The 15,121-nt window shown below is 35.1% G+C and overlaps 2 protein-coding genes across 2 annotated transcripts; both read right to left on the bottom strand.

The window, feature by feature from the left end:
* On the bottom strand, nucleotides 1,434-1,775 carry LOC108661954. The gene has a single exon (XM_018120949.1). It carries the CDS (start codon nucleotides 1,773-1,775, stop codon nucleotides 1,434-1,436), a length of 342 nt encoding a protein of 113 aa, XP_017976438.1.
* Nucleotides 3,070-5,105, bottom strand: LOC108661955 (RNA-directed DNA polymerase homolog). Its single transcript, XM_018120950.1, has 2 exons — nucleotides 5,035-5,105; nucleotides 3,070-3,496 (listed from the first exon to the last, which is right to left on the bottom strand). The coding sequence occupies exons 1-2, from the start codon at nucleotides 5,103-5,105 to the stop codon at nucleotides 3,070-3,072; spliced, it is 498 nt and encodes a 165-aa protein (XP_017976439.1).

A 15,121-nucleotide genomic window follows, 5' to 3' on the forward strand; every position in this document is an offset into this window, starting at 1 on the left:
AAATTACGTAACCAATATCAGTTATGCGTCTAGTCATGATTGAATGAATGTGGATCACTCAATCTTTTGTGACATCACTGGTATGTGTGGTAAGATGTAATTTGGAAGCAACAAAATACAACCATATCTTAAAAGTTGGTTTCATCACAATCCTCTTGAATGAAACTGGTGCATTATTGAAGAATCGCTATTGAGCACCCTCCTCATAAAGTAGATTAAAGATATCATCCCAATTCTCATGCTTAGGAAAATGTTGACCATATCATCTTTTTCAATATTAGGAGTTTCATAAAATTCATTAATGGCATGGCTCGAGAATGTAACTAATATACCTCGCACAAAAACAAAATCATTAGTAGCTTCAACAACGATAGCATAATATTCTCTTACTAGAGGGATACTTGCAGCTGTTGACGAGGCTCAAAATTTTTGCCAGTGGCGGCCATCAATCATTGGTTGAAGGTCAATGTGTGTAATTAACCCTTGATCTAGTCCTCGTTCGGGTATTACAATTTTGTTTGTAAGAGAACTTGCATGTCGAACCATAGCATCAGCTAACACAAATCTAGTATAATCAAACGAACCACTAGAATTTTGTGTTGATGATTTAGGTGCCATTCTCAAATTTCCTACAATTAATTCTCAACCAAAAGAAAAGAAAAGTATCAATAAAACACAATAGGCCATCAACAATATTCGCTCATATGTCTTCTTATTAAAATAATGCCCATAGTATCAAGTAAAAATCCAACAATTATAATATTTCTAGACTACTAGGCATATATAAACAAAATTTTAAATCACGAACTTACCTATTTTCCTCAATTTCGACTTACCTTTGAAATTTAAAGCACAAATCTAAACAATCTACCATACTCAAAATAATTGAGCACAATAGCTCAAAAATCAGGATTTCAATCATCGGACTACGTGGGCTGTAACCTCGACCCATTAATTGAAAGAAATTGCAATTGCTCTAGGACTACTGCAGTGATTTAACTTTGACATAATTTTTGACCATCTTTTAGGCCGAACTGGGCAAAGTAGTCAACATGAAAGTTATAGCGTTTTCTCTTAGCTTTCCAATAATTTAAGAATGACTTCATTTGAAGTCCTGTAGAGAAAGTTATGATTAAAATACCAAAAAATATGTAGTGGAAGTCTACACCTTGAAATTGCTCTCCTTCTTCCATTAAAATTCTTCTTTCATCAAACAACTACAAAAGCACAAATAAATCAATAACGACCTATCTTAATTACATTAACACCAAATTAAGCATAAAATTAACTAAGATTAGATTTATTCACTTAAATTAACTAATTTAAAATAATTAAATAAAACTTACTAATTTCTATGCATTACTACAAGAACTAAGCTAAATTACTATCAAAATTAAGCCCAAATAACTCTATATCATAGAGTTATCATTACGTTAAAGGCCTTTCACTAAAGCTACATCCTTGGTGCGCAGTTGTTTTACTTGTATATCCAAGATTTGTACTGGTACCTCCTCATATGATAGATCATCACCCAAATGAATTTCCTCATAACAAATCATGTGAGAGGGGTTGAGGTTGTATTTACGAAGCATGAACACATGAAACACCAAATGACTACTGGAAAGATCCAAGGGTAGTACCAATCTATAAGCTACTGCACCAACTCTCTCCAAGATCTTGAAGGGTCCAGTATATCTCAAGGTCAACTTTCCTTTCTTATCGAATCCCATGATTCCTTCAGTAGGCGAAACCTTCAAGAATACACGATCACCCATCTCAAACTTTAAGCCTCGACACCTATGGTTGGCTTATGATTTTTGTTGACTCTGAGCTGTCAACAACTTATCTCAAATTAATTGAATCTTGTCGGTGGCTTCTTAAACTCTCTCCGATCTAATAGCTTTCTTTTACCAATCTCAAACCAAGTGATAAGTGATCTACACTTACGCCCATATAATGCCTCATAAGGTGCCATCTCAATGCTAGCCTAGTAATTATTGTCACAGGTGTACTATATCCAAGGCAAGTGCCAATCCCAAGTAACTCCAAACTCAATAACACAAGCCCATAACTTATCTTCCAAAGTTTGTATGGTCTTTTCAGACTGTCCATTGGTCTGGAGATGAAAAGCAGTGCTAAAATTTATCTTAATTCTCATAGCCTCTTAAAACTTACCTTAAATTTGACTAGTGAGCTGGGTACCTCTATCCAAGACTATGGTAATTGGAATCCCATAAAATCACACTATCTCCTTAATATACAACCTCACATATTGAGCCGCCCCATAAGTTACCTTCACTGATAAAAAATGAGCAGACTTAGTCAATTTGTCTACGATGACCCTAATGGAATCATACCTTTTACTAGTGCGAGGTAACCTCATCACAAAATCCATAGATACGTGCTCCCATTTCCACTTGAGAATGGGTAAAGGTTGTAGCAAACCTATGGACTTCTGATACTCCACCGTAACTTGCTAGCATACTAAACACTTAGCCACAAAGTCGGCTACATCTTTCTTCATACCTTCCCATCAATATACTTTCTCTTAAATCGTGGTACATCTTGGTGGATCTGAGATGTACTACATAAGATGACAAATATGCCTCCTCAAGAATCTCCCTTTTGAGACCATCCAAACCTGGCACATACTCTCTTGCTTCATAACTGAGTAATTCGTCGTTATCTCTAACCAAGTGCTACCCCTTATTCCCTTAGGCACCATTTAAGGCCTTAGTCATCCATTCATCTTTATCTTGGCCTCTTTAATGCAATCAAGTGTCATAGGCCTAACTAGAAAGTGTGCTAATATAGCATCAGTATCAGTCTACTCATTGGTGCTATAAGTTTAAAGAAATCCTTGACAAATTGTCTATAATATCTCGCCAAACCTAAAAGCTACGAATCTCCGTCATAGAAGATGGCCTTGGCCATTTTTTCACCGCCTCTATGTTTTTTTAGGTCTACCATAACCCATTCTTTAGAAATCACATGAGCAAATAAACTAACAATATCAAGCCAAAACTCGCACTTGGAGAATTTGGCATATAGTTGGTGATCTTTCAACACCTAGAACACAATCCTAAGATGTTCATGTTCCTCCTTACTCCTTGAGTATACCAAAATGTCATCAATGAATACCACCACAAAATCGTTTAAATACGATTTGAACACCCAATTCATCATGTCCATAAAAGCTGTCAAGGCGTTCGTAATTTCAAAGGACATAACCAAAAACTCATCATGTCTGTACCTAGTATAGAATGCAGTCTTAGGCACATCTTCCTGCTTAATCTTGAGTTGGTGATGACCAGGATGTAGATCAATCTTGGAAAAACACTGTGTTCCTTGCAACTGATCAAATAAGTCATCAACACGAGGAAGTGGATACTTATTCTTTATCGTTACCTTATTAAGTTGTTGGTAATTAATACATAGCCTGAGTGATCCATCCTTCTTCTTCACAAACAATACCGGTGCACCCCATGGTGACACACTAGGGCATGTAAAACCCTTATCCAACAAATCTTTCAACTAATCCTTGAGTTCTTTAAGTTTTACCGATGCCATCCAGTATGTTGGAATGGATATAGGTTGGGTACACTTCACTAAATCTACATAAAACTCAACCTCCCTATCTAGGCGTAAGTCGGGTAATTCTTTTGGAAACACATCGAGAAACTCTCTAACTATGGGCACATCGACCACACTTTCGACCTGCACCTAAGTATCTTTAATAACCGCTAAAATCCTTGGCATCTGTTGCAACAATTTCCTCACTGTCATGGTGGAAACCACATTGGTTGGAATAATACTGCAATCACCTTAAATGCTTAAAGACGGCTCACCTAGGTAATTGAATCTAACTAGCTTGTGATAACAATCCATGTTAGCAAAATTTGGCAATAGCCAATCTATACCCAAAATCACATTAAAGTCCAACATATCAAGCAAAATTAAAGTGGCTTATGTGTCTTTATCCCTTATTCGAACCAAATAAGACTTATACTCAAATTGGGCAACAAATATATCCTTAAATGGGGTGGTTACTATCAAACCAAATTCCATCAAAGTACGGTCAACACCTAATTTTGCAACAACATGAAGACACAAAGGAATATGTAGATCCAAGATCAAATAAAACACGTGCCTCAAAACTATAAATAAGAAGGATACTTGAAGCCATGGCATTGGATGTCTAGCGTCTTAAGGTATCAAAGTAAAAACTTTGGCTTATCCCCTGCCAATCATTCCCTATTGTAGAGACTCAGACACTTTACTCTAAGAAGAGCTACTTGTAACTCTACCTATAGCTTTGATAGCTGCTCGAATAGGCTGAGATGCTATAAGAGGTTGTGGTAATGCAACTTGAGACGTAGGGCATGAGCCCTCCTAAAACTGTGGTGCCATAGGATAGTATCTCCGTATGTTTCAAGCTGTCCACACTCAAAACAAAGTCCTGTTGCTTGATGGCACACCTTTCCATGAACTTTTCCACAAATGGGACAAATTGAGGTTAATTGAGTATTAAACCCTGAGGTTTATCACCGAGATGCATTATGTGCCCTTTTGTCATACTCAGAAACAATGTGAATCGAATGTCATACTCAGAAACTATCATGCCAAGTGTCTGCATTAGTGCCTCAAACTCACGCGCCTTGATGGATAGCACATTATCTGGCAAAAATTGACTTAAAAGGATTGTAATAAATTCTTCCCAAGTCAATTGGCTAGTGCCAGCTAGTCTACCTTCACATAAGGACTGATACCACTAATAGGCCACAACGTTAAGCTTAAAACCAACTAACTCTATTGATCATACATTAGAACATCCCAAAGCAATGCAAATTTTCTCCATCTCATCCAAGAAAATCCAAGGGTCCTTCGTAGCATCAAAACTCGAAAATGAGGTGGTTTCATCTTAAGGAAATCTGGTAGTGAAACCTCAATAATCACCCTAATAGACTCTGTTATCGATCATCCTAACCCTAAAAGCTGTGTGTAGCATGCATTGGCTGTCGACCCTTAACTCACCTTTTAAGGTCATCTAAATGAGCAGCAATCACTTTCATGACCCTATTAACCCCTTGCAGATTAGCTACCATATCTACCAAGGTAGGGTCCCTAATGCGCACTTTATTTCTTGCCTCATCAAACTAAGCATCAATAAGCGCCTCCACGGGTGCCTTATCACTAGCCACTACAGGCGGTTCATTACTAACAAATCCAATGGTCTTAACTTACCAACCACGCCCCCTGACAGTGGAAACTTGTGGTCTCACAAACACATCAATGAGAACATCATGTTGTACCGTGCCCCTAGCTATAGCTCGTGTTCGAGGTGGCATCCTAAACTAGACAAGAACAAACATGAAACTCAATATGGTGAACAAAAAGGTAGATTCTAAACAAACAAGTGAATCCATGTAGTCTCCCATTCACGGGGTGTGCAGTAGTACACAAATAAAAAACAAGACATGGCATAAAAACCCAACTTTGTTGGCTCGAAACAACATGCCTAAGACTTAGACAAACCTAGAGCTCTAGTACCAACTTTGTCACAATCCAAACTGGAGGCCATGTGTCACGACCCAAATTTCGGGTCATGATCAGTGCATGGGCCCAATGGATGTAGTCCACTAAGCCCAAGCAAGCCTATTAATCTGACGTGTTCATCATTCCATCATAAACTGCTAGGTCACATTTCGTAACTTAGTATCAAAATAATATCAAACATTTGCCAACTCATACTAGCATACCAAACAAGTGTATATACACTATCTACAACATGTATCTCAATAATTCACATTAAATTTGTCTATACACAACAAAAGAATACTTGACTTCCAGCGAAGGGACTCGGATGAATGTACAGCTACTGAATGCCGAGACACCTACCAAAAGATGGATACAAGTCTACAAGGACACCTCGTCCTAGTTACCGACTGCCTCGTGATCTGAAAACATGAAGTTGAAAACGGTGAGTATAAACCTAGTGAGTGAATAACGAAGGGAACAAGTAACCATAAGGGAGAATATAAAATCATGATGCACTTGTTTTAAAACAATGCAATTTAATTTCATTCATATTGAAAACCCCGCATTAAACCCTTAAATAATTAATCACTTCGTAATGATGAACCCTTATGTATCAAATAATTTGAAAAAGATGAAGGCTTCAATGATACATAAGCAGGTCAAAAACGACGACGAATCTTAGCTGCAATAAGAATGCCTTTCTGCTGCAGCGACGTTGGGATTAAGTTATTAGCTGAATGAGAGTTCCTTAACTGGCCGAGGGTTTCTCACCAAACCTACTCATTTTAAACTTAATTCACTTATTCCTTAATGTTGGAAGTCCAAGCTCAAATATGGTACCAAAAAAATGGAAAATGGAACAACAACCGAACCAAAGAGAAAACAAAACATAAAGTTTTTCGCTGCAGCGAGAATAAATCTCGCTGTAGCAAAATTTTGATCCTAAAACAGAATGTTTCTCATTACAGCGAGAAGCTACAATACCTTTCTTGCTACAGCGAGAATGTAATTTCGCTGCAGTGAGAACCAAACTAGTGAGGTTCTCAAAAACCTGAGAGTTTCTAGCTGCAGCGAGAATCAGAACATCAAGAAAAAATGTCCTTTTCCCTTAAATCAAAGCCATCCTGTTAAATAACAAAAGCAACCTGTAACACATGCAAACTCCCAAATTTCAGCAAATCAAATGCTCACACTTTTGCATGTCAACCATATACCATATATGTATATATATATCAATCACCATGTACACCATCACGTCATCATCATGCACATCATCCCATCATCCCCCAACTTATGTGCACTCCCTACTCGCACATGGCTAGGTCATCACCGGGTTATGCGTACTCATTACTCGTACATAACCGGGTCATCATCGACTTATGCGCATTCCCTACTCGCACATAGCCGAGTCAATATAATTACACAATAATATATTCCTACATGCATATATATCAACACAATGTAGCAATATAGGAATCCATAATAGCCACATATCACAACATAAACCATTTCTCAAGAGCTTGTTCCCAAGGCACTCTTTTTTAAGAAAAGTTGTATAAAATCATTCAAACACTTTGTACAAAACAGTCACATTCCCAAAACAGTTTTGATAGGCAGTCCACTCACCGGTTTATTGTAGAGCCTTTAGTTGACTCTAATTCCCTTAATGATCTAATTGGAAGGATGGGACTTCGTTAGAACCTAGAATCACAGTAGCATAAGCAATAGGTTAATTCACACACTATAAACCCTAAAAGCTATCTCTTAACTAGCTTTCAATTGCCACATTAAATTGCTATCTATGTTCACTATCTTAATCACTATAAAAGGAATCAACATGCTCAATAATAAAACAGCTCATAATCCTAATTACTAGCCATTATTCACAACTAAAAATAAAGCTCGGTTCATCACTCACCCTAGGGTTTCTTTGTAGTTGAATTCTCTTTCAATAGCTTCCAAACAAATGGGGTAATTCTCTCTTTCTCTCTCTAAAATGCCCAACTAGTGAGAGAAAGTATGGAAATAAGATTTTTTTAGGGTTTTAAGGAGAGAGAGTGGAAGAATACAAGGGTTCTAGTCAAAAAGGCACAAAGGTATGAAAACTAGAGCTAGAGAAAAAAAATTATGCAAGCTCCATATCAAGCTTCCGTGGAGGTCGGAAGCAACGTGAGATGGAAGAAGAAGAAGAAGACAAGCTGCTAGAAATTCAAGAAGCTGTTAAAAGGAAAAGATATTTATAGCCCAAGCTTATCTATTCCTTTGAAATTACCAAATTGCCCCTCCACAAATTAGCTTATTCTTCTCTAATCTTTTATGCAATCTTTTTGCTCTTTTGACACTGGGACAAGGTCCATAATCGTCTAGACATGCTCAGGTTCATGAAAACTTAAAATTCTAACTCGAGGTAAAAAATGACCATTTTTTCCTTACCGTGAAAATCATCAAAATTTTGGTTTTCTTTCCATTTTACCCCTAATTTCACCATCCATTTATGCCTTAGGCCTACTTAGGCCATAATATTGTTTAGAAATCTTACTTTTATAGGCTTACTAAGAAAATAACAAAATTACCCCTGATCAAGATATCGCTATACTTTCCTTTACGAGTCTATAAAGGTCAAGGTCTCACACCATGACCGGTGTGAGGGAATCGATGGGAGTTACCTTTTTAACCCATGTAAACCTAAAATGAACAATTTAAATCAAATACTGAAATTTACCCCATAAGACTCATCCCTATGGAACCATACAAGAAACATGCATGAACATATTAAATCACATAAGATTATATTGTTGGTCCTAATTATATATGCTAGAGGGGGGTGAATAGCACAAATTGGCTTTTAACAAGATGAGGAACTCATTTTTAAAGCAAAGAAAATAAAAACAAAGTAGACAATGCGCAAGAATTTAGAGTGGTTCGGTCTAAGACCTACATCCACTACCTTGATTATCCAACCAAGGATTTTCCAAACAATTCCACTAAGAACCGGTGAAATTATAAGCTTTCACCAAGCTTTACAATGATTTTTATCAGGTTCAGCCAAAACCTTTCATAATAGTTTTTTATAGGCTAAACTAAAACCCAACACCTAACTTTTCGAGGCTAAGTTAGAACCTTAACACATTCAAGCAAACCTAGCTTGAAACAACCACTTAGAGTGACTCCCTCACTCTAAGAATACAAGAAGAGAAGTAAAATAAAGTACCTATGATCACAAGGTTGATCTAAATGGTACAAGGTTGAGTGCAGAATACAAATACAAAAGATTGGCGTTTAAGTGCAGAAAGGTACAGAGGAGATTTTTTGGTTTTTCAGCTCTATATGACTCAAATCTCTTCCAAAACCTCCAAATAACTGATTTTTAACTGTTGGAAGACCCTTTTATACATGAAAAAATAACTCTGATGGCAGTTTGGTAGTTTATGGTTGTTGAAAACATTTGAGAGTTGGTTCTAGCCATTAATTTCTCTTCTAGTGCTCTGGTTTAAATTGTAGACAAAGAGCTCTTAGTCGACTAACTTTCTTTTTGGTCGACTAAGTTGGTTCTATCTTTTGGTCACAGATTCTAGCAGAGAGTATTTAGTCGACTAACTCACATTTTGGTCGACTAAGTTGGTTCTGTCTTGAAGTATAGATTTTGGCAGAGAGCATTTAGTCAACTAACTTACATTTTGGTCGACTAAGTCGGTTCTATTTCTCAATATTCTTCAGCCCGCCATTTCTCCAATTTGAATCTTAGCCAACCAACATTCTTCTTTATTCAACTAAGGAGCTTCCTTCTCGTTAATCTATCATGTCTCCTTATTTTTATCCCCTTTTTTTTATATACACTTTGAAAGATTGATTTATTAATTTCATACATTATTTGTCCTGCACACTCAAGTAGAAAAATTAGACACAAATGAATGGGAATGTTTTATTATCATCAAAAACTAATGGAGCCAACATATATCATATTAGTCTGCACACTCACGTGATCAAAATTCGGAAGCAACAAATATCAAAATAGCACATATAAGCCATCCTATGGCAAGTACAAAACATAGCCATTCCATGGCAATTTTGGAAGTACATGTCATTTAATACAAGACATAGCAAAATATTATCCATGATAGCCAAACATAAATGGCCAAACCAATAGGACTAATGGAGTACGACTTAAAACAAAGGGCTAACGCCTACTAGATGCCATAAATTCACCAACCCAAGAATGACTAAAGTATTGGCTCTTCTCAAAGGACAGCAAACCAAGCAACTATTGATCTGCAAAACAATTGCATCTTACATGTGTGAGTTATAAATAACTTTGTGAGCAAATACAGGAAGGGGGGAAGAAGTTAAACTGGAGAGTATTTATCAAAGATACTTTTCAAAACAATGCAAGTAATTTGTTTCAAACAATATCAAAGTTTTCTTTTCAACTACGATAAATGTTCAAAGAGTTTAGGAATTCAAACCCGTAATAAAATCAAACATCCTAAGGTGAGAGTTATGAGTCAAGTATGAACAAATATCCAAGAAACCTTAAATCATCGTCTCGATGGGTACAACTCATTTACAACCTCAAATCTAAATGCCAACATCAACCAAATGTGAATCTCAAGCACCAAGGTCGAAACAATTGTCAAATCCAAAGACCGAAGTCTAAACAAATACCAAATTCAAAACAGTGTCAATACTAAAGTCCAAGATTCAAAACATATATTAAGTTCCAATCCCATAGAGTCAAACATCATTTCAAATAGATCGTGGAGCACCAAGTAGCATGGACAACCAATTCAAAGTGTGCCATAGCACCAAAGTGGTCAAATACATTTCCAAGCAAAGGATAATCTCAATCATCAACATAAAAGAAATTTGAAGTAAAGGCTACATCTAATCATTGATCTCAAAGGCAAGCTGACTCGATGTTAGGGTCTACGAAAATTTAATTTTTTATTTTCAAATTTCCAAATTAGGAATTATTTAACTAGTCACAGATAAACATAGATTTTTGAGGTATCAAACATTTGAAAAGCTTGTTCCCCATGCTCAAAACTAATTACATAATAACATATCTACATAGTATACATAAATTTCATAAAGCAAGCTTGAAACCATTTTCCATATCACAAAGTTTGTCAAAATACATTTTAATGTGAGGTTGCTGAATAGGCTTGCTTAATTATGTTAAAATAATAAAAAATGTCGTATCTACCCACCTCTTAAAACGTGCCTTTTCCTTTTGGCATCTTTTGTCGAAGGCTCAACTATTTCAACAAACTCAAATTACTCCAATATCACCTAAAAATAATGCTTAATCATCAATATTCTCAAAAACCCATAAAATTTCGTGGTACAATAAATATCCATTTTTTAATCTACCTAATCTTTATTTATACCTAATGATTTTCATCAATCTTTTATCCAAACCTCATACCCAATAAATAGAGAACTTATTTTACCTATTTGTCCTCCTTGGTGTGCTTCAAATGAAGGGATATAGCCAGATCTTGAAAACTTAAAAAAATTCCTAGCTTTTAGAGAGAGAAAATAAAAATCTACAAAACTAAATGTTTGGGAGTAAAAATCCTTACTTTTAGCACTTAGATTCCACGATTTATTGATTTAGTTTCAAGGTTTTGAAAGGTATGAAATTTGAGAGAAAATGGGTGGACGAACAAAGAGATAAGAGAGAATGAGAAATTTTCAAGTTTTAGGGCTGTTAAACCCAGTCTTAAGCTGACTAGGTAGTCTAAGATCAAATAGAAAGGGTCTAGGGTTGATCCTGGACTAGATGGTTTGTATTTCATCCATTTCTCCTTCACAAGATTGACTAGAAAGGGCCTATAGTCGATCCTATATTAGAATGTTTGCATTTTTTTTCCTTTGTTCGTTCGTAGCAACAACTATAGAGGGCCTATAGTCGATCTTGGACCATATTGCATGACTTCCCCTACTTTTTACTTCACAATATCGACCTCTATACACTAAGGTTGACTTCTTAAGTCCAAATTTACAAAAATTGTTCCTTTTAAGGAGTAATCCCATTCTAAATCCCTTCCACAGCCTCTAAAACTCTAGAATTCTCAAGGATAAAATTAAGGTTTTCAAGTCAATATAAGCATTTCCTAAGCTCACCAAGTTAATTGTCTAATCTATACAAGTAACAAAAACTATGGGTTTCATAGATCGTTGGTGATCCTACATATGGCATGAGAACTAGAGCTAAAATTAAAAACATTTGTGAGTATGTTACTTTCATTTCTCAAATTGAACCTAAGAACATTGATGAAGCATTAGATGATGACTATTGGATGCTAGCCATGCAAGAAGAATTAAATCGATTTGAGAGATGTCAAGTATGGCAATTAGTTCCCATGCCAAATGATTATCAAATTGTAGGAACTAACTAGGTTTTTAGGAACAAAATAGATGAAAATGGAGCAATCAAACAAAGCTTGCTTAGTTGCCAAAAGATATAGTCAAGAAAAAGGAATAGATTATGATGAGACTTATGCTCTAGTAGCTAGACTAAAAACAATTAGAACGCTTTTAGCCTTTGCATGCTATATGAACTTTAAGCTATATTAAATGGATGTTAAGAGTGTTTTTCTCAATGGCTTAATTTATGAAAAAAATGTATTTTGAACAACCTCCCAATTTTGAAATACCAACTTTTCTAAATCATGCTTTTAGATTAAGAAAGGCTTTGTATGGTTTAAAGCAAGTTCCTAGAGCTTTGTATTAAACATTGTCAAAATTCTTAATCAAAAATAATTTTAATAGACAGAAGGTTGATAAAACTCTCTTCATCAAAAGTAAGGGCAAAAACATTTAATTGTGCAAGTTTATGTTGATGATATTATTTTTAGTGTTACTAATTAACTTTTTTGTCAAAAGTTTTCTGAAACTATGCAAGGAGAATTTACGATGAGCATGATGGGTGAATTAAACTACTTCCTTGGACTATAAATAAAACAAAAGAAAATGGAACATTTATAAGTCAAGCCGAGTACAATAAGGATATGGTCAGGAAGTTTGCCATGGAAAGTACAAGAACATACAATACTCCCATGAGCACCTCAACAATGCTTGGCAAGGATGAAAAAGGTACACTTATTGACCAAAACTCTATAGATCCATGATTGGTTCCTTGTTTCATCTTACCGCTAGTGAACCAAACATAAGTTTTAGTGTAAGACTATGTACTAGATTTCAATCATCTCTTAAAAAACCACACTTAAGCACTGTCAAAAGAATTTTGAGAAATTTGAAAGACACATTTAATTTACGAATATGGTACTATGGAGTTCTACTGTTGATCTCCACTCATATTCGGATGCCAACTTTGGCAGATGAAAAATAGATAGAAAGAGCACATCCAATACATGTCAATTTTTAGCAAATATGTTGATTTCATGGTTCTCTAAGAAACAAGATAGTGTAGCTCAATCCACTACCAAAGCTGAGTATGTGGCTACTAGAAATTGTTGTGCTCAAGTGCTATGGATGAAGCAAAAGTTAGAAGATTATGGACTAGGTATGAAAACAATTCCCATTAAATGTGATAATACTAGTGCCAAAAATCTTACAAAGAACCTCATCCATCACTCTAGAATAAAACACACAAAGATAAGACACCATTTCATTAAAGACCATGTTCAAAAAGAGAATATAGTTCTTGAATATGTAGGTACAAAAGATCAACTTGCTGACATTTTTATTAAACCACTTGATAGAGAACAATTTTGCAAAATAAAAATTGAATTAGGTCTCATGAATCCACCATAGATAAAAAGAATTTTAAAGCCAGTTCAATATGATAAACATTACTACAAAATGTTGAATGTATGAAGCATGTATAGTTATACTTACTGCTCACATCATATATGCTTCAAAGAAAGCATTTATGGTAAGATTTGCATGATAATTGACTTTTGTTAAGCATGTAGAAACCATCATATTTTTGTAAAATTAATATGAATGCTAATCATTCACTCATATACACATTCACGTGCATTCATGCCATGGCCATCCAATTCTTAAAGTATATGGAAAAGTTGTTAAGGAAGCAAATTTCTTTGAAAATTCATAATTTAATGATGGAAACTCACTTACACTGGTTCTAGACAAGTTTTCAAACTATTTTCAAATAAAAATTTCACATTATTTTGATTGTATAAGATGTCTAGACCAAATCACAGATTTTTTTTTATATGAAAAATCACTTTTTTAAGGTTATAGAGGTTCATGTATCAATACATTCAAGAACATGAATCGATAGATCACCAAATTTATTAGGACAATCTGTCCAGTAGCCAAAATTAAAAGTTGTGATAAATGTATCAATACGTTGGCATATGTATATCACCAAATCTATCGATACATTTTGTCCAGTGGCCAAAAATAAAAATTTTGCCACGAATGTATCAATACATGTGCCCATGTATCAGTACATCTAACCTTTTAAAGCTTCTAACAAGTCCTTTTCACTTATCCCACTACTCAACCTCCATCATTTTTTATTTTTTTTCACTCAAATCGGCACCGATTAAAACATTTAAAGGTGCTTTCGTCCATCAAAATACCATTTTCCCTTTTCAAAACACCAGATTAAGCCTAATTGCAAAAACCCTTGTAAAACCCGACCCTATAAATACATGTCATAATATACATGCACTGAGTAGCATGTTGTTATGCTAGGAAAGTCCCTAAGAATAGACGAAACCCGGTATTATACCTAACGGTACACTTGAATTGATTTAACCTCGAACTAGTTCAAATAGGAATCGTAGAATGAAATTTAACATTTTATACTCAAGGAATGACTAAAAATGATTGTTCGGAGTTCGAGGGTTCATTTGGGAAAAAATTGAAAATTTTGATGTTTAGAGGTAAAATCGTAATTTTTCCACTCGTGGACAAAATTTGAGATTTTGAGAGAATTTAGATCACATTTGACAAATTGGAGAATGGTATGAGTATAAGGGATGAAAAATATGTCTATGGGCAATTTTTCAGTTTTTAGGACAAAAATGTAATTTTTGACTTTTACGGGAGCAAAAGTGTAAATTTCAAAAATTACTCCACCAAGACTTTGGATAAGTCTGAGAATTTTATCTAAGCTATGAATATGTGGGACAAGTATATGGTGAAAAGTTGGAAACAAATGGATGGCTAGAATTTAAGGAATTAATAAAACAAAAAAATGAATAAAATAATATTATAATATTTTAAAGGAAAAGTCAGCCATTTAAACCCCATTTTAAGTGATGGCCGGCCATAAGGGAGAACAAGAGAGGAAATAGAGAGGAAAGGAAGAAAAGAGAGCAAACAAAGGGAAACTAGAAAATTCAAAGGGGAAATCACGAATTTCGTCCGTTTACGCGTCTAACGGTAAGATTTTTCGATTTTAGCTTGATTTCTACCTTTCCTATGCCTTTATTTCCATTTAGCATGCTTAAGGAGAGAGATCAAAAAGTGATATCAAGGGCTGGACGAAATTCTAGGGGAGAGAAATTGAAATTTTTAGGTTTTGATTTTTAGTTAAATTGATAGTTTTAGTTAGTTAAATGTGTTTAGAAATTAAATTGGG

This window comes from Theobroma cacao, chromosome 5, assembly GCF_000208745.1.
Source record: "Theobroma cacao cultivar B97-61/B2 chromosome 5, Criollo_cocoa_genome_V2, whole genome shotgun sequence".
In the NCBI taxonomy this organism is placed as follows: Eukaryota; Viridiplantae; Streptophyta; class Magnoliopsida; order Malvales; family Malvaceae; genus Theobroma; species Theobroma cacao.

Coding starts and splice junctions, on each gene's coding strand:
- LOC108661954 (XM_018120949.1), bottom strand. CDS start 1,775: ATGGGTGATCGTGTATTCTTGAAGGTTTCGCCTACTGAAGGAATCATG.
- LOC108661955 (XM_018120950.1), bottom strand. CDS start 5,105: ATGGTAGCTAATCTGCAAGGGGTTAATAGGGTCATGAAAGTGATTGCT. Junction 3,497..5,034: donor CATTTAGATGACCTTAAAAG/GTGAGTTAAGGG, acceptor TACATGCCCTAG/TGTGTCACCATGGGGTGCAC.